Source organism: Lolium perenne, chromosome 7 (genome assembly GCF_019359855.2).
Source record: "Lolium perenne isolate Kyuss_39 chromosome 7, Kyuss_2.0, whole genome shotgun sequence".
NCBI classification, from domain to species: Eukaryota; Viridiplantae; Streptophyta; class Magnoliopsida; order Poales; family Poaceae; genus Lolium; species Lolium perenne.
Window position 1 is genome coordinate 51,421,415 of NC_067250.2, and position 27,686 is coordinate 51,449,100.

A 27,686-nucleotide genomic window follows, 5' to 3' on the forward strand; every position below is an offset into this window, starting at 1 on the left:
TACAATAGATATATTAGCTGTTACAGAGAACGATGCAATGTACTCACATATGAATAATTGGCTAATAATTAATAGTATCTATAAAATTGCACATTTCCTATTTTTTTTTATAACATCACAATATTTTACTTCTTTATAAGGGCAGTCCATCGCTTCATACCACACACAATTATGTCACTAGCCAACCGTATCCTTAAATCTTTAGTCTTCTGTAGAGTCTTCTCCCTTTTTCTAGTAGTAAGTTGCTTTCTAGTTGTCTTCCTTAGTATGCCGAGGAGGGAGAGGCGGTTGGGTGTCATGTACATTGATAATGATAAAGACCGCGATGTCACCTTCTTCAAGAGGCGTGGAGGTTTGTACAAAGGCGCTGCTGACCTCTCTGTCCTTACTGGTGCTAAGGTTGCCGTCGTCCTTGAGAAGGACAATGGAAAAATGCACTCATTTGGGGCGCCATCAGCCAAACCAATTGTTGATGCTTTTCTATTAGGACATCCACCAACAACTCCATTCACCAATGGGGTTACAACTTCAAGAATTGAACGCCTACAAGGCGAGGTTGCTCGGTTGGACATGGAGAACATGAAGGAGGGTAAGAGAAACCAACTCTCCATCCAACGTATGAAGGAGATCCAAGACGACAACAAAGGTATGGAGGCAAAACTTCTGTTCTCAAAGGAAGAAGATCTTAGTCTTGAAGATCTTGATAAGCTCTTCAATGACCTCTCGAGGGTTCAAGATGACATTAGAAGACGTCTTCCTCCATTGCATAATGGCTGCAATGCTAATACCAGTGGCCCAAGCATGATCCAAAACCTGCAACCACAAAGAGACCCATCATTGGATCTTTTCAATAATGCTCCTTCATCGATGTTATTGCCATGGTCTCACTATCTTACCCAACACAAGTTTCATTCATTTCCACTACCATCCCCACCAGAACAAATTTTGGCACCACTTCATCATATTCAGGTCCCACAAATGCTACAACCTCCACCATCACCGGTTTCCCTGCTTCAACCAATTCCCGATTCACCACATGAGCTACCACCACCACATGATCTACACCTTCAAAACCACCAAAGTTCTTACAACATGGTGCAACCACCACAAAACGACACAAGCCACAACTCAACAATCGAGCATAGTTTTGCGGCCACCCCACCATTACTCAATTGTAGTATCGATGATTTTTTCATTGATGACATGTTTAGCTCTGACCAATGGGGTTATCCTCTATCGCATCAGGCATGGAACAATGGATTACATGGGTTGGATTATTACTTGGGCTATAATGGTATCAATGTAGGCCAATCATCCATGGGAAACGGTGGACAAATAAATCCAGCATTGGCGTCTTCTTCTAGTGGGCAAGATGTTGATATTCAGACACAACATGGATGCTTTTTTTAGATTCTAGTTAACTCTTCCATTCTAGTGATATAATAGGTGAAAAGCTAGTCATGTTTTCATTAGGAAAATAAGACTCTTTGAGGCAAGATATGCGTGTTGTGAGTCTTATGCAATGAATATTGTTTCGTTTCTACCAAAACTTGTGTTTTCATTGTAGCTAAATGAAATGTGTATTGTTGAGATGTTTACATCTGAAGATGAAGGAGGAACATGGAATCCAATTATGTCTCTCTTAACTTATTGCTAGACAAAAGGTATTAAATCAACTGAATGTAGGAGTTGTGCTTGTTAAAGAAATTGAAAGTAGAAGTACAACTCTATCCCAAGAGACTGTCATCAACTAGTTATTCAGATATGAGAAGACTACAAATGGCAATAAAATCCACTATGAGATTCATCTGAATAAATTGAACTTTTTCAATAATTCTGACAAATCTTACCATTAGACTAAAAATAGAACAAAACTCTAAAGAGATTAAGACTGCCTAAATTCTCTATGACTATGTTATATGCACCGCTACCAACATAGAAGAGAACCATTGAGAAAATATCCACGCTTATACTATAAACCGTCTTCCTTTTTAATGCATGGTGTTAGCTTTGCTTGTTAATTTCAACAACAACAAACTTGCAAATATGTGACGACCATCACATATGCTGCCTCCTTTAATTTCAACTATAATTGTTGATAAACTTGATTTGTGTTGTGAACAAGATGATCTTTGGTGATTGATGGAGTGTGAATAGCCATGCTACGAAAATACAACGAATGGTGCACATGCACAAATCATTACTATCGTATATACATAACTATGAGCACAAAAAAGAAACACCTACTTTGAAGTCTCATACTGAGGATTTCTTTTTTCTGGTATACCACAACCTGTCCACAATAATTCAACCAAAGTTTAGATGATATATTGTTCTTCCAAGATGCAAAACATCAATTAACACCAAATACAATATGCGTACTAATTAATATAGAAAGACATTTGAAATTTGGTACTCACCTCGAGCACATTATATACGTACCTCAAGGCGTAGTTCAATATCCCTACAAAACATAGTAAGAAAAATGTGGTGTTATCACTATGGAAACCAGGGTCCTCCAAATCGACTATGTGGCCCGCAAAGCGTGGCCTGCCTGCCGAAGAGAGCCACACCATGGGCCTCGTGACACCTGAGTGGGAACTCAGGATGAAATCCGGGAAGGATGGCCATCCCCTTTTCCCAAGGAAGGAAACACCATCCATGACGTTCCTTCCTTCGGCCCCGGGAAGGATTGCATCAGAAGTGAGCTAGCCATGATTACTTTGCAATCTGAATGATATATAAGCATCATGCTGGCCCTAGATTAAAGCAGGACAAAGACCATGCAACAAATAGATCCATACGAGCCACAGTCGAGGACACAGCTACCGACTACTCAAAAGTGGGAGGCCTACCACAAGGCCGACGCAAGAGGCCCCACCTAATAGCCTAATGGCCTAATAAGGACGAAACCTGAGAGGGAAAGAGAAGATAAAGATTGGTGAGGTTTCACAGGAAGGTAGGATTGGTCGAAGACCCATCCTTTTAGTCAGGGATGATATCATGATGGGACCAACCACATGTATAGCTTCCGTCTACTTGCTCTGGCCACTGTGGTATCCCATTGGTATCATAAAAGGAGGACTATGGTCAGGAAGAGAGAGGAGACAAGCATCAAGGAGAGAACATGAGGGCAAGGTGAGAACTGTCCCTTAGAAAAAGAGACAAAAAGAGTGATATAATAGTAGTTCACCTTCTTTCTTGGAACCCGCTAAGGAAGATCCATTCTTGTAATCTGAGAGATCATACACCCATCGAAGTAATGCATATCAGGCATGCAGGATGTAGGGGCGTTAAATTCTGGGAGGCCTAAACCTTGGTAACCACCATATTCTTGTGCATGTACCGTTCTCTGTGAAACCTCAGAGGCACTCGACATCCCCATACCGAACAAATAAAGGGGATATGCAGTATCCCTGATGTCCGTGCTCCCACACACGATACATGGTATGAGTTTTTTCATGTGAATATGATTGCCTTCTTCTGGATATCAATACAATATATCTAGCTTTACATGTATTGAGACCATGTAAGGATAAAATATAGTGTATGAGCCTCGCAAGTTTCTTTCTCTGTGCCGATTTTTTTGTTGATCAAGTTAAAATACAAGTCATTCAATGATCACAATATAGAGAACAACACCATTGATGATACCATGTTCATGCAATCAAGAACTTTCATGATCACCATTGATGTCCCCCATTGGAACCAAGGGAGCCGATATGGTAAAATGTAGAGAGTGACTTGCATGTCAACATAAATCAATGTCTGACTCATATAAATACGTTGCGTGGGTATGCATTTTATGGTGTGCATGCAAGGACGGCTACGATGTACTCCCTCTATCGAACTTAGTCAAAAAAAGTTGATGTTTTAAAACTTTGATCAAATATATTGAAAAAATAAAACAACGATAAGTATAATATGAAAATATATTTCATGATGAATATATTGGTATTGATTTGGTATTACAGATCTTCAAATATATAGATAGATACCTAGTTAAACTTTGAAAACCTTAAATTTACATCTAAATTTATAAGCCATACCTATTTAGGTACGGACTGGAAGGACCCAGCGCGCGTTGATGCGCGCGTTGTTGACATGCTGGTTTGTGTATTTTCGATTTTGCTTGCATGAGATGGGTTAATTTCTTTTTTAGTTAAGTGCAACAAAGACGAAGAATGAAGACGAAGATGTATAACAAAAACACACTACTGCATTTACATTATTTGAGGGTGGAAGTCAAGAGCAAAAAGAAAACAATAGGATAAAAAGAGAGCACTAATACACAAATATAACTCAAGCTAGGTAGACATTTCAGTTTTTTTTGAGGGAAGGTAGACATTTCAGTTAGTATGCGTTGGGCTCACAAGAACAGTATACAAGGATTGCATACCATCAGAAAACGTGTCACCCAGAGTACAAGAAAGTGTTCGATAATAACCGTGGACAATAAAGCAGTTTCTAATTTCTTAATCCTCTAAACTTTGGAAATTCATAACTTTAATTCTATAACTCCAAATAACATAAATAATATGTCTAAATTTATTTAAACAAGGAATCTATTTCTACACCCATAATGTATAAATCAGATCAGTTCTGCTCAGATATTTTGATTATGCAACCAAACCTAGCAAAAATATGTGCCATTTTATTTGTTCCTGCTAGCCCGCCTAGGTAGATTCAAATCCGCCTGTCTCCCGAATCAGACAAAGAACTTGCGCCAATGGTAGTGCCTCGCTTCTACGTTATTTACAATTGTGCGGTTTGTGAACAACATTTTATATGCACTAGAAGATTTATAAATTGCACGTAATAGTAGATGTATAAATGGTATATATTATAGACTCAAAGCTAGTATCAATGAAGCTGCATCTATTTTTTCTGTGTAAATGAATCGATCAAGCTGTAGCTTACTAGTCGTAAGTACGTGCAGATGGAAAAGGAGAGAGCAGGTGTAAGAATTGATCAGCCTGGTTTGTGTTTCGAGATCGCATGATGTTGCACACGAGAACGACGGACGAATGTGATGGCATCCGGGCCCACATATAATTTTTCGCTCATATGTAAATGTTGGTTCATGTACGATATGACTGAAAACAACACATGAGCGCGTTGGCGCAAGTTTTCTGTTCTTATTCGCGGCACGGACGAATTTTCAAATATCTGAGCAGAAAAGATGTGATACATGCATTATGGATGTTAGAAATGGATTCCTTGGATTTTTCTAATAAAATTAGACATATTATTTATATTATTTGGAGTTATAGAATTGAAATTATGAATTTCCAAAGTTTACATTATGAATAGAAGTAATTTATTTGTTTGGAAATTTTAATTATCTGAAATAGTGAACTGAATTTATATAATTGAAATATTCAAACATTTCTGAGCACTTTTCATGTTATAAGTTTTTCCATTTGAATTAGTATTCAAAAGTTATGAAGGTTTTAAAATTTTATATTTGAAATATTCAAATATTTCTGAGCACTTTTTATATGATAATTTTTTCTATTTAAATTAGTATTTCAAAGTTATGAAGATTCCAAATAGTTTATATTTAGAATATTCAAACATTTCTGAGCACTTTTTATATTATAAGTTTTTCCATTTGAATTAGTATTCAAAAGTTATGATGGTTTTAAAAAATTATATTTGAAATATTTAAACATTTATGAGCATTTTTCATATTAAAAGTTTTTCTATTTAAATTATTATTTAAAAGTTATGAAGGTTTGAAAAATAAATAGGTGATTATTTGAAAACTGCGAGACACGAGGACCCGTGCATAATTTTTTTTCAAAACTTAAGGACCTATATACGAAACGACCGCTATCAATTCGTGTTCAATTCAGGATAGAAAATTTGCATAGAAAATTTTCCGAAATTTTGCATAGAAAATAGTAGTTTTATGCTATATACTCCCATAGATCCTATCATGTGAAGTGCTTATATATCAAAAGAAATACTGCCCTTCCTAAACTAGTAGATCTTTAATATTCGAAACAATGACCATTACCACAAACCTATAACCCATCAAAAGCATCTATCAAATTGCAAACCAGTAAAACACAACAGCGGGATAGTATATACCATAAATTATCAAGCAAGTCAAATTAACCTGTGGATGTTTTGCCTAGGCATAACACGATAGATTTGATATGTGTGCTCATACAAAGGGAAATCCTTGTCTTCCCCCATTGGATATCAGAAGTCGAACCCGGGATGCATGTAATTAACGAAGCAGCCCCAGACATGAAGATCACCGGTAGTGGTGGTTGTTGTGCACCATTACTGTAATTGCCACCAAAATTAATAAATCTCCGGTAGGAAAATACAAATAGGCCTATTTCACGTGTATGTTCAGTTCAAACAATATTAGAATTTCTGCAAAACAAGTCAAATCAAATAGATAATTCTGGCTTGTAGTTTAGAATGATCTGGACTTGACCTTGCATTGAACTTTCATTACTCAAAGTAACATGAATCTATCAAATTTTAGTCAGCCCTAGGTCCCAAATTAACATTAACAGAAGCTACCACAAAGAAGTGGATAATGCGATAGACTGAAACAATAGCAAGAGCGGAATCAAACCTGGCAGTAGAGCACCTCGAGCATCTCCTTGCTGGCCGTCTCGATGGGCTGAATGCACAGCAGCACAGGCACTACGTCCCCTCAAGTTGAGGGCCTCAACCGCCGCTACTACTGCAGTGTCTAAGGGCATTTCCAACGGGGCTACCCATCTCGCGCACGCGTGTCCGGATGGGTCCAATTGGACAAAAACGCGGCCCAGCGCGCGGACCCATCCCTAAAACGGATGGCCGCGGCGTCCGGGACGATCCAAACCCGGCCCAAATCTGGGACGAGTTTGCATCCGCGGACACTGATGGCTGGCCTCTCGCGTCCGCCCCTTGTCCGCCCCTGGCCCGTGTGTCATAGAAATAGATAATTTTTTTCAATAAAACGAACCCATTACATTTTTTTAGCCTACTACTTCTATCCTAATACGTACGGGGCCGGTGGCCTCGCCGGCTCGCCGTCGGGGTCGTGGATTTCACTCGACGCGGGCGGCCTGTACGCGTGAGGATTCCACTCCAGCTTACGAGCTGGGTGGCGCGGCGGAGGCCTTCATCCTCCTCCTTTCCGCCCGCGCGCCTCGGGCGCGCTCGCGCTCCGCCTCCTGCGGCGGCACCATCCGCTTCCCGCATAGCTCCAGCTCCTGCAGGGCGATGCGTTCCACAGCGGTGCGCGCCTCCAAGCGGACGCGGCCGGCGGCCTGGGCCTCGTGGTTCTCGTTCCACCGGCGCATGTGTTCTTGTCGGCCGCGCTCCGCCGACGCAGCAGCCTCCCGAGCGCGCCGCTCGGGCGAGGGCATCTGGATGAGGTGGTAGCAGCTCGTTCTTCTGGCCGAGAGGCTTCTGGCCGAGGAGGTTGCCTAATCGACGGCGGCCGTCCCGGCAGGTGGCCTCGTGCTCCTTCGTCACGCGCGTGAGGTCGGCAAGACGCTCCTCTATGGCGGCGTTGATGTTCGCCAGCGCGAGGTCCTCCTCGTCGACGGGCTCCTCCTCTGCGGCCTCGTACCAGTCGTTCGCGGTCTCGTGCCAACCGTCCGCGGCCGCCTCCACCATCTCCGCGTCCCCTTCCTTCTTCGCCGCCGCCTCGGCAGCGACGCGAAGCGCCTTGTCGTCGGCGACCCACCGCGAGTCCGCGCGCTCCTCCTCCTCCGTCCGCGGGAACCTGGCCCGGGCGGCGAGGGAGAGCTTGGCCCACGTGGCCTGCAGGGTGCGCGGCATGGCGATGGAGAGGGCGCCGGAGAAGGTGGAGGGGGAGAGGATGGCGGAGCGGGTGTGATGCGGTCTGTGAGACCGCCGCCGTCTTTTATAGCCGGCGGCCTGGCGGGAAACTTGGGCGCGAGCGCGCGGCAATGGCCTTTTCGTGCGCGCGGGAACCTTGGCGCGCGCGGGAACTTTCCCGCGTGTTTCACCGCCCACCATTGCTGTCCCGTCGAGTCCTGCCATGGCGCAGCGCCGCGCAAGGAAGACGAACCACGTGGCGTCTTTTTGGGTCGCTGTCAACACCCGGATTTTTAAGTCCAGATGCCTATTATGCCATTCATCGCAATCCCAGGAATATTGTTTTTGCGAGACATAATAGATTGATATCACAGAACATCATTCATTACAACACATAATTGTCTTACAACAAAGGATCACATGATCCAGTCTCATTATAATAATAATTGATCTATTGATCAATTACAAAACACATAGCGGAAGCGAAGTAGCGGTTGTGGTCCATCTATTCCACAGGAAACTGTTGACGTCAGGAGTGGTCCTAGTTGTCGTAGACGTCCTGCTGTCCTTCTTCCTGGTTCAGATACTCCTCTTCATAGTCTGGCCATTTGAATAGCCAGGGACACAACCATGAGTACTTTAAAGTACTCGCAAACTAATACTAGTGTAAGTATTATCAACTATAGTAAGGGGGGTTCTAAGCTCTAGTTTCAGTTGCATAAAGCCAGTTTTATTTTATAAGCACTTTAGTAAATAAAACCTCTTCATTTTCCTAACTTAACTTAAGTGGGAACATTAGTGTCATTCCCATAAATCTGTTGTGATTCAAAGTCAAAGTCACCTTTCAAATTCAAATGTCCATGACCGCGGACGCGGCTATTCGAATAGTTTAAACTCTGCAGGGGTAACTGGCCCTGATTTATCGTACGCAGTACGCGAACTATCAATCATAACCTTTCATTTACATACCCTAGTATATGCACCTCTCCCCATGAGCTTGGCCTCCCAGTGAAGACCAACAGCCAACCTGGGAACTGCACAAGGCTTGGGTCTGACATTCACCTCATTTCAAGTCAGTTCACTTTTGGTGGAGGCAGCCTTGACATAACCCCGATGACGCTTGTTCAGAGGGAACCCCTACTAAAATACATAAGTTTCCAGCTAAGCCTTACCCAAATTCAGGTATTGTGGGGGTACTTGTAAATTGGAATGGTATCGCATCCGAACCCAACCATCAGTTTTGTAAAATTCACCCAGTCATTCACAAGTCATATTCACCTTCAAAATCTTTCAATAGAATGACTCATCATTCCAAGGTTTTCAAAGTCATTGGTTTTCACAAGTTCCCATCTAAAGTAGTCACTTTTAGTATTAGCACTAGCAACTAGTCATGAGGAGTGCTAACTAGCTTATAGCTTTCTAGGCTAAGTGTGATGCTCTTGTACTACTTCATACTAAACCAAGTGAATCATGAATCAAAAATAAACTTTGATAAATCAAATTCAATAAAGCTTGTAAAGTAAAAACTTGGGATAGGACCATTAAGCATAAGGTAAGATGTAATGGTGTCTTGCTCTTGTAGAGCTTTTCACTTTGGGTATCTTGCAAGAATATTAGCTTGCATTAGTCTAGCTTGCCTTGGTTGGGGTAGTGATCAAAGTTCTCTTCTTCTTCCTCTTGGTAGAAGGCCTCCTCCTCTTGATAGTCTCCGGTACTAGCGTCTATAAACGAATACGATGATACAATCACCAAACAATACTTAAGTAAACTAATTAGCCTTAATGGCTCACACAAGATGATCTATCATCATCCCATTCATTACTCAACATTAGACTAGGGTTTCTTCCTTAGGGTTTGGAAAATAACTTCCTCTCATTGAAAAATTCTATTAGGGTTTCTATTTAGTTCTTTGGGGAAATAATTTCCCCTCATTGAATCTTGTTAAGATTTAATCTACTCAATTAATAAGTGTGAGATCATGTTGACCAAGGTCAATACTTCACATTTATCATTTGAGAAAAATGATTTAAATGAGGTTCTATACCTCTGATACGTCTCCGACGTATCGATAATTTCTTATGTTCCATGCCACATTATTGATGTTATCTACATGTTTTATGCACACTTTATGTCATATTCGTGCATTTTCTGGAACTAACCTATTAACAAGATGCCGAAGTGCCGATTCTTTGTTTCTGCTGTTTTTGGTTTCAGAAATCCTAGTAACGAAATATTCTCGGAATTGGACGAAATCAACGCCCAGGGTCCTATTTTGCCACGAAGCTTCCAGAAGTCCGAAGAGGAGACGAAGTGGGGCCACGAGGTGGCCACACCCTAGGGCGGCGTGGCCCCCCCCCTTGGCCGCGCGGCCCTGTGGTGTGGGGCCCTCGTGCCGCCTCCTGACCTGCCCTTCCGCCTACTTAAAGCCTCCGTCGCGAAACCCCCAGTACCGAGAGCCACGATACGGAAAACCTTCCAGAGACGCCGCCGCCGCCGATCCCATCTCGGGGGATCCAGGAGATCGCCTCCGGCACCCTGCCGGAGAGGGGATTCATCTCCCGGAGGACTCTACGCCGCCATGGTCGCCTCCGGAGTGATGTGTGAGTAGTCTACCCCTGGACTATGGGTCCATAGCAGTAGCTAGATGGTTGTCTTCTCCCCATTGTGCTTCATTGTCGGATCTTGTGAGCTGCCGAACATGATCAAGATCATCTATCTGTAATTCTATATGTTGCGTTTGTTGGGATCCGATGAATAGAGAATACTTGTTATGTTGATTATCAATTCATATCTATGTGTTGTTTATGATCTTGCATGCTCTCCGTTATTAGTAGATGCTCTGGCCAAGTTGATGCTAGTAACTCCAAGAGGGAGTATTTATGCTCGATAGTGGGTTCATGTCTCCGTGAATCTGGAGGGGTGACAAGAACCTCTAAGGTTATGGATGTGCTGTTGCCACTAGGGATAAAACATTGGTGCTATGTTCAAGGATGTAGTCACTAATTACATTACGCGCAATACTTAATGCAATTGTCTGTTGTTAGCAACTTAATCCGGAGGGGGTTCGGATGATAACTTTGAAGGTGGACTTTTTAGGCATAGATGCATCTTTGGATGGCGGTCTATGTACTTTGTCGTAATGCCCAATTAAATCTCACTATACTCATCATAATATGTATGTGCATGGTCATGCCCTCTTTATTTGTCAATTGCCCAACTGTAATTTGTTCACCCAACATCTTGTTTATCTTATGGGAGAGACACCTCTAGTGAGCTGTGGACCCCGGTCCAATTCTCTATCTTGAAATACAATCTCTTGCCAATCTTTGTTCTACTGTTTTCTGCAAACAATCATCTTCCACACAATACGGTTAATCCTTTGTTACAGCAAGCCGGTGAGATTGACAACCTCACTATTTCGTTGGGGCAAAGTACTTTGGTTGTGTTGTGCAGGTTCCACGTTGGCGCCGGAATCTCTGGTGTTGCGCCGCACTACATCCCGCCGCCATCAACCTTCAACATGCTTCTTGACTCCTACTGGTTCGATTAAACCTTGGTTTCTTACTGAGGGAAACTTGCCGTTGTGCGCATCACACCTTCCTCTTGGGGTTCCCAACGGACGTGTCAACTACACGCATCAAGCAAATTTCTGGCGCCGTTTGCAGTGAGATCAAGACACGCTGCAAGGGGAGTCTCCACTTCTCAATCTCTTTACTTTGTTTTTGTCTTGCTTAGTTTTATTTACTACTTTGTTTGCTGCACTAAATCAAAATACAAAAAAATTAGTTGCTAGTTTTACTTTATTTGCTATCTTGTTTGCTATATCAAAAACACAAAAAAATTAGTTACTTGCATTTACTTTATCTAGTTTGCTTTATTTACTGTTGCTAAAATGGCCAACCCTGAAAATACTAAGTTGTGTGACTTCACAACCACAAATAATAATGATTTCTTATGCACACCTATTGCTCCACCTGCTACTACAACAGAATTCTTTGAAATTAAACCTGCTTTATTAAATCTTGTTATGCGAGAGCAATTTTCTGGTGTTAGTTCTGATGATGCTGCTGCCCATCTTAATAATTTTGTTGAACTATGTGAAATGCAAAAGTATAAAGATGTAGATGGTGACATTATAAAATTAAAATTGTTCCCTTTCTCATTAAGAGGAAGAGCTAAAGATTGGTTGCTATCTCTGCCTAAGAATAGTATTGATTCATGGACTAAATGCAAGGATGCTTTTATTGGTAGATATTATCCCCCTGCTAAAATTATATCTTTGAGGAGTAGCATAATGAATTTTAAACAATTGGATACTGAACATGTTGCACAAGCATGGGAAAGAATGAAATCTCTGGTTAAAAATTGCCCAACCCATGGACTGACTACTTGGATGATCATCCAAACCTTCTATGCAGGACTAAATTTTTCTTCGCGGAATTTATTGGATTCAGCTGCTGGAGGTACCTTTATGTCCATCACTCTTGGTGAAGCAACAAAGCTTCTTGATAATATGATGATCAACTACTCTGAATGGCACACGGAAAGAGCTCCACAAGGTAAGAAGGTAAATTAAATGAAGAAACCTCTTCCTTGAGTGATAAGATTGATGCTGTTATGTCTATGCTTATGAATGGTAGGCCTAATGTTAATTCTAATAATGTTCCGTTAGCTTCATTGGTTGCACAAGAAGAACATGTTGATGTAAACTTCATTAAAAATAATAATTTCAACAACAATGCTTACCGGAACAATTCTAGTAACAACTATAGGCCATATCCTTATAATAATGGCAACGGCTATGGTAATTCTTATGGGAATTCTTACAACAATAATAGGAGTTCACCCCCTGGACTTGAAGCCATGCTTAAAGAATTTATTAGTACACAAACTGCTTTTAACAAATCTGTTGAAGAAAAGCTTGGGAAAATTGATATACTTGCTTCTAAAGTCGATAGTCTTGCCTCTGATGTTGATCTCTTGAAATCGAAAGTTATGCCTAATAGGGATATTGAAAATAAAATTGTTACTACAGCAAATGCCATCCAAGTTAGAATTAATGAGAATATAAGATTAATGGCTGAACTGCGTGCTAGGTGGGATAGAGAAGAAAATGAAAAACTAGCTAAAGAGAAGAATGTAGCTAAAGTTTGGACTATTACCACCACTAGTAATGCTAATGCTACACATGTTGCTGCACCTCCTACTATTAATAATAAAAGAATTGGTGTTAGCAATGTTTCCACTTCTAATGCAAAGCGCGAAACTGCAGAAGCTGCTAAAGCTGCTGAAACTGCCTGTGATAAAACTGCTGAAATTTTTTCCAACATTGGGGATGATGATCCCATTGCTTTAGATTATAATGGTTTGAATTTTGATGATTGCCACATCTCTGAAGTTATAAAGTTCTTGCAAAAACTTGCTAAAAGTCCTAATGCTAGTGCTATAAATTTGGCTTTCACGCAACATATTACAAATGCTCTCATAAAAGCTAGAGAAGAGAAACTAGAGCGCGAAGCCTCTATTCCTAGAAAGCTAGAGGATGGTTGGGAGCCCATCATTAAAATGAAGGTTAAAGATTTTGATTGTAATGCTTTATGTGATCTTGGTGCAAGTATTTCTGTTATGCCTAAGAAAATTTATAATATGCTTGACTTGCCACCATTGAAAAATTGTTATTTGGATGTTAATCTTGCTGATCATTCTACAAAGAAACCTTTGGGGAAAGTTGATAATGTTCGCATTACCGTTAACAATAACCTTGTCCCCATTGATTTTGTTGTCTTGGATATTGAATGCAATGCATCTTGTCCCATTATATTGGGAAGACCTTTTCTTCGAACTGTTGGTGCTATCATTGATATGAAGGAAGGTAATATAAAATATCAATTTCCTCTCAAGAAAGGTATGGAACACTTCCCTAGAAAGAGAATGAAGTTACCTTTTGATTCTATTATGAGAACAAATTATGATGTTGACACTTCGTCTGTTGATAATACTTGATACACACTTTCTGCGCCTAGCTGAAAGGCGTTAAAGAAAAGCGCTTATGGGAGACAACCCATGTTTTTACCTACAGTACTTTGTTTTTATTTTGTGTCTTGGAAGTTGTTTACTACTGTAGCAACCTCTCCTTATCTTAGTTTAGTGTTTTATTGTGCCAAGTAAAGTCGTTGATAGTAAAGTTCATACTAGATTTGGATTACTGCGCAGAAACAGATTTCTTTGCTGTCACGAATCTGGGCTGTTTTCTCTGTAGGTAACTCAGAAAATTATGCCAATTTACGTGAGTGATCCTCAGATATGTACGCAACTTTCATTCAATTTGAGCATTTTCATTTGAGCAAGTCTGGTGCCTCGATAAAATTCGTCAATACGAACTGTTCTGTTTTGACAGATTCTGCCTTTTATTTCGCATTGCCTCTTTTGCTATGTTGGATGAATTTCTTTGATCCATTAATGTCCAGTAGCTTTATGCAATGTCCAGAAGTGTTATGAATGACTGTGTCACCTCTGAACATGTTAATTTTTATTGTCGCTAACCCTCTAATGAGTTGTTCTAAGTTTGGTGTGGAGGAAGTTTTCAAGGATCAAGAGAGGAGTATGATGCAACATGATCAAGGAGAGTGAAAGCTCTAAGCTTGGGGATGCCCCGGTGGTTCACCCCTGCATATATCAAGAAGACTCAAGCGTCTAAGCTTGGGGATGCCCAAGGCATCCCCTTCTTCATCGACAACATTATCAGGTTCCTCCCCTGAAACTATATTTTTATTCCATCACATCTTATGTGCTTTGCTTGGAGCGTCGGTTTGTTTTTGTTTTTTTGTTTTGTTTGAATAAAATGGATCCTAGCATTCACTTTATGGGAGAGAGACACGCTCCGCTGTAGCATATGGACAAGTATGTCCTTAGTTTCTACTCATAGTATTCATGGCGAAGTTTCTCATTCGTTAAATTGTTATATGGTTGGAATTGGAAAATGATACATGTAGTAATTGCTATAAATGTCTTGGGTAATGTGATACTTGGCAATTGTTGTGCTCATGTTTAAGCTCTTGCATCATATGCTTTGCACCCATTAATGAAGAAATACATAGAGCATGCTAAAATTTGGTTTGCATATTTGGTTTCTCTAAGGTCTAGATAATTTCTAGTTTTGAGTTTGAACAACAAGGAAGACGGTGTAGAGTCTAATAATGTTTACAATATGTCTTTTATGTGAGTTTTGCTGCACCGGTTCATCCTTGTGTTTGTTTCAAATAAGCCTTGCTAGCCTAAACCTTGTATCGAGAGGGAATACTTCTCATGCATCCAAAATACTTGAGCCAACCACTATGCCATTTGTGTCCACCATACCTACCTACTACATGGTATTTCCCGCCATTCCAAAGTAAATTGCTTGAGTGCTACCTTTAAAATACCATCATTCACCTTTGCAATATATAGCTCATGGGACAAATAGCTTAAAAACTATTGTGGTATTGAATATGTAATTATGCACTTTATCTCTTATTAAGTTGCTTGTTGTGCGATAACCATGTTCACTGGGGACGCCATCAACTACTCTTTGTGGAATTTCATGTGAGTTGCTATGCATGTTCGTCTTGTCTGAAGTAAGAGCGATCTACCACCTTATGGTTAAGCATGCATATTGTTAGAGAAGAACATTGGGCCGCTAACTAAAGCCATGATCCATGGTGGAAGTTTCAGTTTTGGACAAATATCCTCAATCTCATATGAGAAAATTATTAATTGTTGTTACATTCTTAAGCATAAAAGAGGAGTCCATTATCTGTTGTCTATGTTGTCCCGGTATGGATGTCTAAGTTGAGAATAATCAATAGCGAGAAATCCAATGCGAGCTTTCTCCTTAGACCTTTGTACAGGCGGCATAGAGGTACCCCTTTGTGACACTTGGTTAAAACATGTGCATTGTGATGATCCGGTAGTCCAAGCTAATTAGGACAAGGTGCGGGCACTATTAGTATACTATGCATGAGGCTTGCAACTTGTAAGATATAATTTACATGATACATATGCTTTATTACTACCGTTGACAAAATTGTTTCATGTTTTCAAAATCAAAGCTCTAGCACAAATATAGCAATCGATGTTTTTCCTCTATGGAGGATCATTCTTTTACTTTCAATGTTGAGTCAGTTCACCTATTTCTCTCCACCTCAAGAAGCAAACACTTGTGTGAACTGTGCATTGATTCCTACATATTTGCTTATTGCACTTATTATATTACTCTATGTTGACAATATCCATGAGATATACATGTTACAAGTTGAAAGCAACCGCTGAAACTTAATCTTCCTTTGTGTTGCTTCAATGCTTTTACTATGAATTATTGCTTTATGAGTTAACTCTTATGCAAGACTTATTGATGCTTGTCTTGAAGTGCTATTCATGAAAAGTCTTTGCTTTATGATTCACTTGTTTACTCATGTCATATACATTGTTTTGATCGCTGCATTCACTACATATGCTTTACAAATAGTATGATCAAGGTTATGATGGCATGTCACTCCAGAAATTATACGTGTTATCGTTTTACCTCGGGACGACGAGCAGAACTAAGCAGGGATGCTGATACGTCTCCGACGTATCGATAATTTCTTATGTTCCATGCCACATTATTGATGTTATCTACATGTTTTATGCACACTTTATGTCATATTCGTGCATTTTCTGGAACTAACCTATTAACAAGATGCCGAAGTGCCGATTCTTTGTTTCTGCTGTTTTTGGTTTCAGAAATCCTAGTAACGAAATATTCTCGGAATTGGACGAAATCAACGCCCGGGGTCCTATTTTGCCACGAAGCTTCCGGAAGTCCGAAGAGGAGACGAAGTGGGGCCACGAGGTGGCCACACCCTAGGGCGGCGCGGCCCCCCGGCCGCGCGGCCTGTGGTGTGGGGCCCTCGTGCCGCCTCTGACCTGCCCTTCCGCCTACTTAAAGCCTCCGTCGCGAAACCCCGGTGCATCGAGAGCCACGATACGGAAAACCTTCCGGAGACGCCGCCGCCGCCGATCCCATCTCGGGGGATCCAGAGATCGCCTCCGGCACCTGCCGGAGAGGGGATTCATCTCCCGGAGGACTCTACGCCGCCATGGTCGCCTCCGGAGTGATGTGTGAGTAGTCTACCCCTGGACTATGGGTCCATAGCAGTAGCTAGATGGTTGTCTTCTCCCCATTGTGCTTCATTGTCGGATCTTGTGAGCTGCCGAACATGATCAAGATCATCTATCTGTAATTCTATATGTTGCGTTTGTTGGGATCCGATGAATAGAGAATACTTGTTATGTTGATTATCAATTCATATCTATGTGTTGTTTATGATCTTGCATGCTCTCCGTTATTAGTAGATGCTCTGGCCAAGTTGATGCTAGTAACTCCAAGAGGGAGTATTTATGCTCGATAGTGGGTTCATGTCTCCGTGAATCTGGAGGGGTGACAAGAACCTCTAAGGTTATGGATGTGCTGTTGCCACTAGGGATAAAACATTGGTGCTATGTTCAAGGATGTAGTCACTAATTACATTACGCGCAATACTTAATGCAATTGTCTGTTGTTAGCAACTTAATACTGGAGGGGGTTCGGATGATAACCTGAAGGTGGACTTTTTAGGCATAGATGCATGCTGGATGGCGGTCTATGTACTTTGTCGTAATGCCCAATTAAATCTCACTATACTCATCATAATATGTATGTGCATGGTCATGCCCTCTTTATTTGTCAATTGCCCAACTGTAATTTGTTCACCCAACATGCTGTTTATCTTATGGGAGAGACACCTCTAGTGAACTGTGGACCCCGGTCCAATTCTCTATACTGAAATACAATCTACTGCAATCTTGTTCTCTTGTTTCGCAAACAATCATCTTCCACACAATACGGTTAATCCTTTGTTACAGCAAGCCGGTGAGATTGACAACCTCACTGTTTCGTTGGGGCAAAGTACTTTGGTTGTGTTGTGCAGGTTCCACGTTGGCGCCGGAATCTCTGGTGTTGCGCCGCACTACATCCCGCCGCCATCAACCTTCAACGTGCTTCTTGACTCCTACTGGTTCGATTAAACCTTGGTTTCTTACTGAGGGAAACTTGCCACTGTGCGCATCACACCTTCCTCTTGGGGTTCCCAACGGACGTGTCAACTACACGCATCAACCTCATGCCATTTAAATCCTATTTGATTTAATATCCTCAAGTGAGCAAATATGAGGCCATGCAACAAGGGTCATCACATTACTCATAACACTTGGGAAGATGATTTAAATGAGGTGCTACACCTCATAGATTTAAGGGATTTCAATTTTCGTGCCCCTGCTTCGTTAGTTGTACTCAGTTTTCCCCGGCTCGTTAGTTTTTCCTCAGCTTTCCCCTCCCTCTAGTTTGAAACCCCTCGAAGACGCGGGTTGCCGTCAGGTCAGGGGCCTTACTGTTACCGTTAATCTGACGGGTGGGGCTGCACAGAGGTGGGGCTGCATAGAGGGCAGTTCCTCTCTGACCGTCTGATACGTCCAAAACGTATCTACTTTCCCGAACACTTTTGCTATTGTTTTGCCTCTAATTTGTGCATTTTGGATGCAACTAACACGGACTAACGCTGTTTTCAGCAGAACTGCTCTGGTGTCTCGTTTTTGTGCAGAAATCCAACTTTCGGGAAAATCCTTGGAATTTATGCAGAAGACCCTATTTTTCCAGAATAATGACGGAGCCAGAAGGACAATTAAAGTGGAGGCCCGAGGGCCCCACACCATAGGGCGGCGCGGCCCAGGGGGGTCCGCGCGGCCCTGTGGTGGGGCCCCCTCGGCCGGCCTCCGACGCCCTCCTTCGGACTATTTATCGGCCTCGACCTAAGAACGCACGGGGAGAAGTCGAAGTCGCCAGAAACCCTCCAGAACGCCGCCACATCGCAAAACTCCGTCGCGGGAGCCAGAAGTCTCCGTTCTGGCACTCCGCCGGGACGGGGAATTGGAGGAGATCATCGCCATCATCACCGCCAACGCCTCTACATCAACCAGCCATGTTTCCCCCATCCATGTGTGAGTAATTCCCCCGCTGTAGGCCGAAGGGGATGGTAGGGATTGGATGAGATTGGTCATGTAATAGCATAAGATTGTTAGGGCATAGTGCCTAGTGTCCGTAATTGGTACTTTGATGATATTGTTGCAACTTGTTATGCTTAATGCTTGTCACTAGGGCCCGAGTGCCATGATCTCAGATCTGAACATGTTATTGTTTCATCAAGATAATCATTGTTTATGGTCTTACCTATAAGTTGTATACACATGTCGCTGTCCGGAACCGATGGCCCCGAAGTGACAGAAATCGGGACAACCGGAGGGAATGGTAGCGATGTGAGGATCACATGTGTTCACGGAGTGTTAATGCTTTGCTCCGGTACTCTATTAAAAGGAGTACCTTAATATCCAGTAGTTTCCCTTGAGGCCCGGCTGCCTCCGGCTGGTAGGACAAAAGATGTTGTGCAAGTTTCTCATTGCGAGCACGCACGACTATATATGGAACACATGCCTATTGATTGCTTTGTACTTGGACACCGTTTTATTATTATCTGCAAATGCCCTGCTATGATTGTTACATGAGTTTCTCTCATCCATGCAACACCCGTCATCCGTCCCCGTGCCTACGGTATTTTAATCCTCTTGTTTACTAAAATCACTACTGCTTGTCTCTGTTACTCTGTCTGCTGTTATTTCACTACCTCTTTGCTATAAAGCTGTTACTACTAATAAACTCTTGCGAGCAAGTCTGTTTCAGGTGCAGCTGAATTGACAACTCCGCTGTTAAGGCTTCCAAGTGTTCTTTGTCTCCCCTTGTGTCGAATCAATAAATTGGGTTTTACTTCCCTCGAAGACTGTTGCGATCCCCTATACTTGTGGGTCATCAAGACTATTTTCTAGCGCCGTTCTTGCCGGGGGAGCATAGCTTTATTTGGAAGTTCACTTGGATTAATATTGTTCGCTGCAAATTCTCCATCATGGGTAAACCTCGCGATACTAAGATCGCCATATTACCATCCACTACAAGAAAAGGTACAATTCTGAGTACCTCCGCTACACTTGATTCACCATCTGTGATTGATAAACTTGTTTCACCGCCACATCTTTGGTACTTCGCTGAATCTGAAAACTCTCATAATATTGATAATGTTTCTGCTGTGCTTGATGATAGTGGTTCGTTGGGATCCTTTCTAGATGCTACAATTGCTAGGTCTAGACAAATTGAAAATACTGAAACTCCTAATGCTACTACACCTGTTAGTTCACCTGAACTTGATTATTTTAGTGATGATCCTGATGAAGATTATGTGGAGCTTAATGATGATTTTATTGAAAAATGCAATGCTACTACTGATGCAAGAAAAATTAAAAAGTTGCTTGCAGAACATGCTGTTAGATATAAACTGTCTCCTGATCCTAAGTTTGCTACATCTCCTATAAACATTAAGGATAAAGATTATGATTTTTCTCTCGATCTATCTCATATAGCTATTGTTGAGAAAACACCCTTTTGTGGTACTGAAAAAGAAAGTGCTGTTGAACACATGACTGAGTTATCTACTCTTAGTAGCTTGTTTTCTGATGATGTCAAGATGCGTACTTACTTTGTTGCTAAAATCTTTCCATTCTCATTAAAGGATGACGCTAAAACTTGGTATAATAATTTGCCACCTAATTCTATTAAAAGTCCGAAAGAACTGCTTGATGTTTTCTTCCGCAAATACTTTCCTGCTAGTGCTCAACATATTGCTTTGCAAAGAATTTATAATTTTGACCAGGGAGATGAAGAGAAATTGCCTGAGGCTTGGGCGAGATTTTGCTCTCTTATTAGAGCTCGGCCTGATCATGATTTGGAAAAGCATGATTTACTTGATATATTTTATAGTGGACTAACCATTGAGTCTAGGGCATACCTGGATAGTTGTGCTGGTTGTGTTTTCAGGAAAAGAACTCCGGATGACGCTGAAGAATTATTGGCTAAAATAAGCCGGAATCATGATGATTGGACTACACCTGAACCAACTCCAACGCCAATATTAAAGAAGAGGGGTTTAATTAAATTGAATGATGAAGATATGAGGGAAGCCAAGAAGTCTCTCAAGGAGAAAGGTATTAAATCTGAAGATGTGAAGAATCTTCCTCCCATAGAAGATATATGTGAGATAATTCCCCCTTCATCCATGATTGAGGTAAACTCCCTTCAACGCTTTACTAGAGAAGATATTCCGTATTCGAAACCTCCTGCACAATGCTTAGATGAGTTTGATAATTATATTGTTAAGCAAGAAAATTTTAATATGAGAGTAGAGAATCATTTAATGGAAAATTCTCGAGCTATTAGTGAATTGCATGATATTGTGGAGAGAACCTCCAATGATGTTAAGATGCTTGTTAAACATTTTCATATGATTCAAACTCAAATTGATCAACTCACTAAAGTGCAAAATGACTTGTTAGGGAATAATTCTAAAGAGAAACATGCTTATGAAGTAACAACTAGAGGTGGTGTCTCTACCCAGGATCCTCTATATCCTGAAGGGCATCCCAAAAGAATTGAACAAGATTCTCAACACATTGAACCTAGTGCTCATTCTAAGAAGAAAAAGAAGAAGAAGCATAAAAATGTTGTAGAATCCTCTGAACCTGCTAATGATCCTAATAGTATTTCTATTTCTGATGCTGAAACTGAAAGTGGTAATGAACATGATAATGATAAGAATGATACTCCTGATAAAGAAGAGGTTGAAGAAGAACCTGAAAAGCATGCTAAAAATAAAAAGTACACTAAAGAAGACTTTATTGCTGAGAAACATGGTAATGAAAGAGAACCTTGGGTGCAAAAGCAAATGCCTTTTCCTGCTAAGAAACTAAAATCAAAGGAAGAAGAACACTATAATAAATTTTGTGATTGGATGAAACCTTTATTCTTGCAAATCCCTTTGACTGATGCTATTAAATTGCCTCCTTATTCAAAGTATATGAAAGATATTGTTACTAACAAAAGGAAAATCCCCAATGAGGAAATTTCCACTATGCTTGCTAATTACTCTTTCAATGGCAAAATTCCAAAGAAGTTGGGTGACCCAGGTATACCTACTATTCCTTGTTCTATCAAGAATAATTATGTTAAAACTGCTCTATGTGACTTGGGAGCCGGTGTTAGTGTTATGCCTTTTTCTCTTTATAAGAGACTTTACTTAGATAAGTTGATACCTACTGATATATCCTTGCAAATGGGTGATAAATCTACTGCTATTCCTGTTGGTATATGTGAGGATGTTCCTGTTCAAGTTACTACTAACTGCTTGATATTAACTGATTTTGTTGTGTTGGAAATGCCTGAAGATGATAATATGTCTATTATTCTTGGGAGACCTTTTCTTAACACCGCAGGGGCTGTTATTGATTGCAATAAAGGAAAGGTTACTTTCAATGTTCATGATAGGGAGCATACCGTTTATTTTCCCAAGAGGATTGAGAAAGCGTGTGGAGTTAATACTATTTCTAATGTGAGAACTATCAAAGTGGGAACTATTAATTGTCCTATATATGAGCCTAAAGAAGAATATCAAACTCTCGTGATTGGATCTATATCAATACAATTCAAGGTAACATGATTGATTTGAGGTTTATTTCTTCTTATGCTATGTAAAATTTATTTGGTGGCAAGACTTGATCAACCTTGTTAACAAATACTTTTTATATACATAGAGGAGGTAAACAACATCTCTTTCTTCCTCCATTTGCTCTAGTTGCTGTAGCATTTTTAATTTGCAAAGTTCCTTAGTTATTTGGAGATTTCAAAATTTTTCCTGGCCAGTAATAATAAACTAAATACCCAGAAATGTGCATTTTTCAAAGTTTTCAAAAATTCACAAAAATTATACCGTTGGTCCTATTTTTCGACGAGGCACCTAGGAGCACCAGAGGATGACCTGTGGGGCACCAGAGGGCGCCAAACCACAGGCCGGCGCGGCCAAGGTGGTGGCCGCGCCACCATGTGGTGTGGGCCCCCCTTTGCCCCACTTTGTCATCTCTCTCTCCCAGCACCTTCTCTCTCCCGAAAAAAACTCGTACCAAGTTCCTCTCTCTCGCGTTTTTGCTCCAGAGCTCCAGATTTCTCGATCTCTTTGCTTAGCCTAGATTTCCTGCTGAAATTTGGCACATTTGCTCCTTGGTATGTGACTCCTCCACCCATCCAAGTAGAATTTTGTTTGGTTGAGTATATCTTGAATATTTTGCTGCTGTAGGTAACATGCTTAGTGAGCTTGCATGCTTGTTCTAAGTGGTAGAAACTAGTTTTGATGCATGATTAGTACTCTAGCAAGTTCCTATGGTAGTTTCCCCTTGATTATATGTCACCGAATCAAATTTTATATCATTTGTTAAAAATTTCAGAGAAGCTATGAAGAAGTTCAACTTTGGAGAGTTGTTCAAGAAAGGGACAACCAGCACCGGGAGGCCTTCTAGGGCCGCCACCCGGATTAGGCGATCATACAATGAAGACATCATCGCGCCTAGCTTCGCGCCCGAAGAGGACAACGGGGCTCCTAATGCTTCGTCTTTTCCATGCTACGATTTTCTTAGGAATGCAGGGATATTGGAGGATTTCTTCGCCCTTGTCAACAGGGCAGGGTTAACTACCTATGTGGGCGATGAAAGGGAGCAATATTACATGCTCACCAAAATCTTCGTCGAGAGTTTCCAGTTCAACAACAAACAATATGAGCCGACGGTTGCATTCAGGATCTATGGTAATCCTGTTACTATGAAATTGGAGGATTTTTGTCGTGCATTGGATATTGTCCCTGTAGGTACAGCAAGTAGGATTGATGACAACCCCCGGGAATTGTTGGAGCTCTATCGAGGGATTACTGATGATGACTGTTGCACCATTCAGCGTGGCAAGATAAGGAACATTCAACTCCCCGCCATTAAGTATTTTGCATACTACATTGCTACTAGCATCCTTGGTAGGGAGAACACTAGCAACATTTCTAGTTACCATCTTGCTTTCTTGAATATTGCACTTACCGGTCAGACATCTTATCACCTTGGTGCTCTTATTGCTCGCCGCCTGACTACCAGGGGGCCTATTTTTGGAGGAACTATTGCACTGCGTGTTTTAACATATCTAAATCTTCCTATTGATCCTAATGATGTGCCATTGGCCCCTAGGAAACTCGATATTACTTCTATGAAGAGTCATCATTTTGTGACTACTGATTCTACTTTAGATAATATGGTTTATAGAATGTTGTTTTCTGACGGGGATGAGAAGGAAATTCCTCTTCCCCAACCAGGTTTGTTCAGTATTGACAGGCAATCATGGTCGTGCACTAAGGAGGAAGTGGACGAACATTTGAAGATAAAAGACTTCCACCAGCAACATGACTCCGAGGACACCGGGGCCTCCTACGACCACACCGTCACGTATCCGGGTGCTTCTTCTAGCACATACCCGGAATACGATCCATCTTCGTCATACTACGGGGACACTACCTCATGGGATCGATGGGATTGAACTCCACTTAGGCCAAAAGCCTAAGCTTGGTGGGAGGTATACCGGCATCACTCATTCTTTGCATATTATGGTTGCTGGATACTTGTACATACTTGTTTTGTTCGTTTGAGTGGTTTTCTAATGAGAGGAAGATGATATTTGGGGAAGTGCTGCCTGAAAACAGATTCTGGAATGTTACCGTAAAAATTCTCAAAAATAGCCAGAGCGTTATTTTGAGCTGCCAATTTTTGTGCAGGTTCCCCAGGTTGTTATATAACTTTCATTAGTTGAACACTTTTCGAGCTGAGCAACATAAGATTTTTGTAAAAATCAATTTCTGTACTGCTGTCAGGTTTTGGCAGATTTCTGCCATCTCGCTTTTCTGTGTTTTTTTTAGTTTGCTATTTCTTGTTTTTGCTTTGCTTCTTTCCCAAAACATGAAAAGACCAAAAATATTTCTGTTGTTTCTCTTCATAATTTGTTTGCTTTGGTTTCTTGCATTTGTTTCGCTTTATTTGCAATTGCTAGTTTGCTACAAGAAAACCCAAAAAGATTTTGCTTTGTTTGCTTGTTTCCTTTTGTTCTTATTTGCAATTCGAAAACACCAAAAATATTTGCTGTTCCTCTTTGGTTTGTAAAGTTCTTTATGAGTTCAATGGTCTTCAGTGGCTGGAGCGTGGTTTTCATTTCATATTATCCAAGCTACACAAGTGAAAAGGCAATAATGACGATCTACGACAATCTGATTGTGGTGAGAGGCTGGTATGAACTCTATTTGTTTTCATTTTTGTACATATACTCGTCCATGTGAGCATGCTTAGTTGGTTCATGTGAGGTATATGTTATTTGAGAAAGTCTAGTAGTTTATGATCTCTCATGATTAGCTCCAATCTATTAATATGAGTAGCATGTCATGGATGTTTGCTTGCATTGTTTTATTCATAAGTAAGTATGGCATTGTGGTATCCTCCTCTGAATAATTCATTTATATCGACTTGGCACATGCTCACGCATGCATATGACTGAACAAAAAGTCAATTAAGCCTCGATGATTTATATTGCTTCAGAGTTCTTGTATCACTTTTATGCTTCCGTTAATTTATTTTGCCGCAAGCATGATTATGACAGTTACTGCTCTCTTGATTTATCGCTCCCTAGTCTATTGCTAGCCTTCACCTGTACTGAGCGGGAACGCTGCTCGTGCTTCCAAACACATGAAAACCAAGTTATTCCAGAGTGTCCACCATAAATACCTATGCATGGCATTTCAAACCATTCCAAGTAAATTCTCATGCGCTACCTTTAAAACCTTCAAAATGCTTCTCAATTTGTGTTTATGTTTCATAGCTCATGAGGAAGTATGTGGTGTTTAGCTTTCGACCTTGTCATTTACTTTTGACGGACTCTCATATGGACTAGTGGCACATCCGCTTATCCAATAATTTTGCAAAAAGAGCTGGCAATGGGATTCCCAGTCCCGAATTAATTAACTTAAATAGACACTCCTCCATGGTTTGTGATTGTTGGACGGCACCCGAAGGATTCGGTTAGCCATGGCTTGTGTAAGCAAAGGTTGGGGGGAGTGTCATCATCATAATGAAAATAAAATAAAAGGGCACTCCTTCATGGTATGAGATTGTTGGCAGGCACCCGAGGATTCGGTTAGCCATGGTTTGTGTAAGAAAGGTTGGAAGGAGTGCCAAATAAATATGCAATAATTCATGGGAGCCGCTCTTGAAAGTCTGGTTGGCGAGGTAGTTGGTGTACCCATTACCATTCGTTGACAACAACAAACACCTCTCAAAATAATTTTACTCCTGATTTCAAAAATGAAAAGCTCTAGCGCATGTTAATCCTGCTTCCCTCTGCGAAGGGTCAATCTTTTACTTTTATGTTGTGTCTCCATTATTTCTTTGAGCACTATCTTGAGAGCACAACTGTCATTCTTAGTATAATATGCTTGTCTCAAAATATGATTAATTGTGGTATAACTTTGATGCTTTTATCTTTGACAATCACTACTTCTAGTCTTTCTATGAACTCCAGAGGTGCCCGGGCATTTATGTTTTGCCAATCAAATACAGGCAAGCGAGATACCACTTTATCATACTCTCTTATGAACATTGCAATCCTGCTTATACACATGATTCATGATGCTTATTATTAATTGTTGGTACCTCTCCATGATTGACATAGCTGTTAGATGATCTTATTTGCATGTATCTCATTATGAATTGCTTAAGTATTAGCCATAGCATGAGAATATATACATCATATGAGCAAATGTGTTCGTGAAAGTTCTTTTATCGCTCAGTTGTTAACTGAATTGCTTGAGGACAAGCAATAAGCTAAGCTTGGGGGGAGTTGATACGTCCAAAACGTATCTACTTTCCCGAACACTTTTGCTATTGTTTTGCCTCTAATTTGTGCATTTTGGATGCAACTAACACGGACTAACGCTGTTTTTAGCGTAACCGCTTCGGTGTCTCGTTTTTGTGCGTAAATCCAACTTTCGGGAAAATCCTCGGAATTTATGCAGAAGGCCCTATTTTTCCAGAATAATGACGGAGCCAGAAGGACAATTAAAGTGGAGGCCCGAGGGCCCCACACCATAGGGCGGCGCGGCCCTGGGGGGGCCCGCGCGGCCCTGTGGTGGGGCCCCCTCGGCCGGCCTCCGACGCCCTCCTTCGGACTATTTATCGGCCTCGACCTAAAAACGCACGGGGAGAAGTCGAAGTCGCCAGAAACCCTCCAGAACACCGCCACATCGCAAAACTCCGTCGCGGGAGCCAGAAGTCTCCGTTCTGGCACTCCGCCGGGACGGGGAATTGGAGGAGATCATCGCCATCATCACCGCCAACGCCTCTACATCAACCCGCCAGGTTTCCCCCCCCCAAGTGTGAGTAATTCCCCCTCAGTAGGCCGCACGGGATGGTAGGGATTGGATGAGATTGGTCATGTAATAGCATAAGATTGTTAGGGCATAGTGCCTAGTGTCCGTAATTGGTACTTTGATGATATTGTTGCAACTTGTTATGCTTAATGCTTGTCACTAGGGCCCGAGTGCCATGATCTCAGATCTGAACATGTTATTGTTTCGTCAAGATAATCATTGTTTATGGTCTTACCTATAAGTTGTATACACATGTCGCTGTCCGGAACCGATGGCCCCGAAGTGACAGAAATCGGGACAACCGGAGGGAATGGTAGCGATGTGAGGATCACATGTGTTCACGGAGTGTTAATGCTTTGCTCCGGTACTCTATTAAAAGGAGTACCTTAATATCCAGTAGTTTCCCTTGAGGCCCGGCTGCCACCGGCTGGTAGGACAAAAGATGTTGTGCAAGTTTCTCAT

General features: G+C 41.3%; 1 protein-coding gene across 1 annotated transcript in view; it reads left to right on the plus strand.

Annotated features, from left to right (window-relative positions):
* Positions 1 to 267: 267 nt before the first annotated feature.
* Positions 268 to 27,686, plus strand: part of LOC127316049 (agamous-like MADS-box protein AGL28) — a 33,825-nt gene continuing 6,406 nt past the window's right edge. The window contains exon 1 of the mRNA XM_051346472.2: positions 268 to 969. Within this exon, the coding sequence (XP_051202432.2) occupies positions 268 to 969 (702 nt within the window). The remainder of the gene's footprint in view (positions 970 to 27,686) is intronic.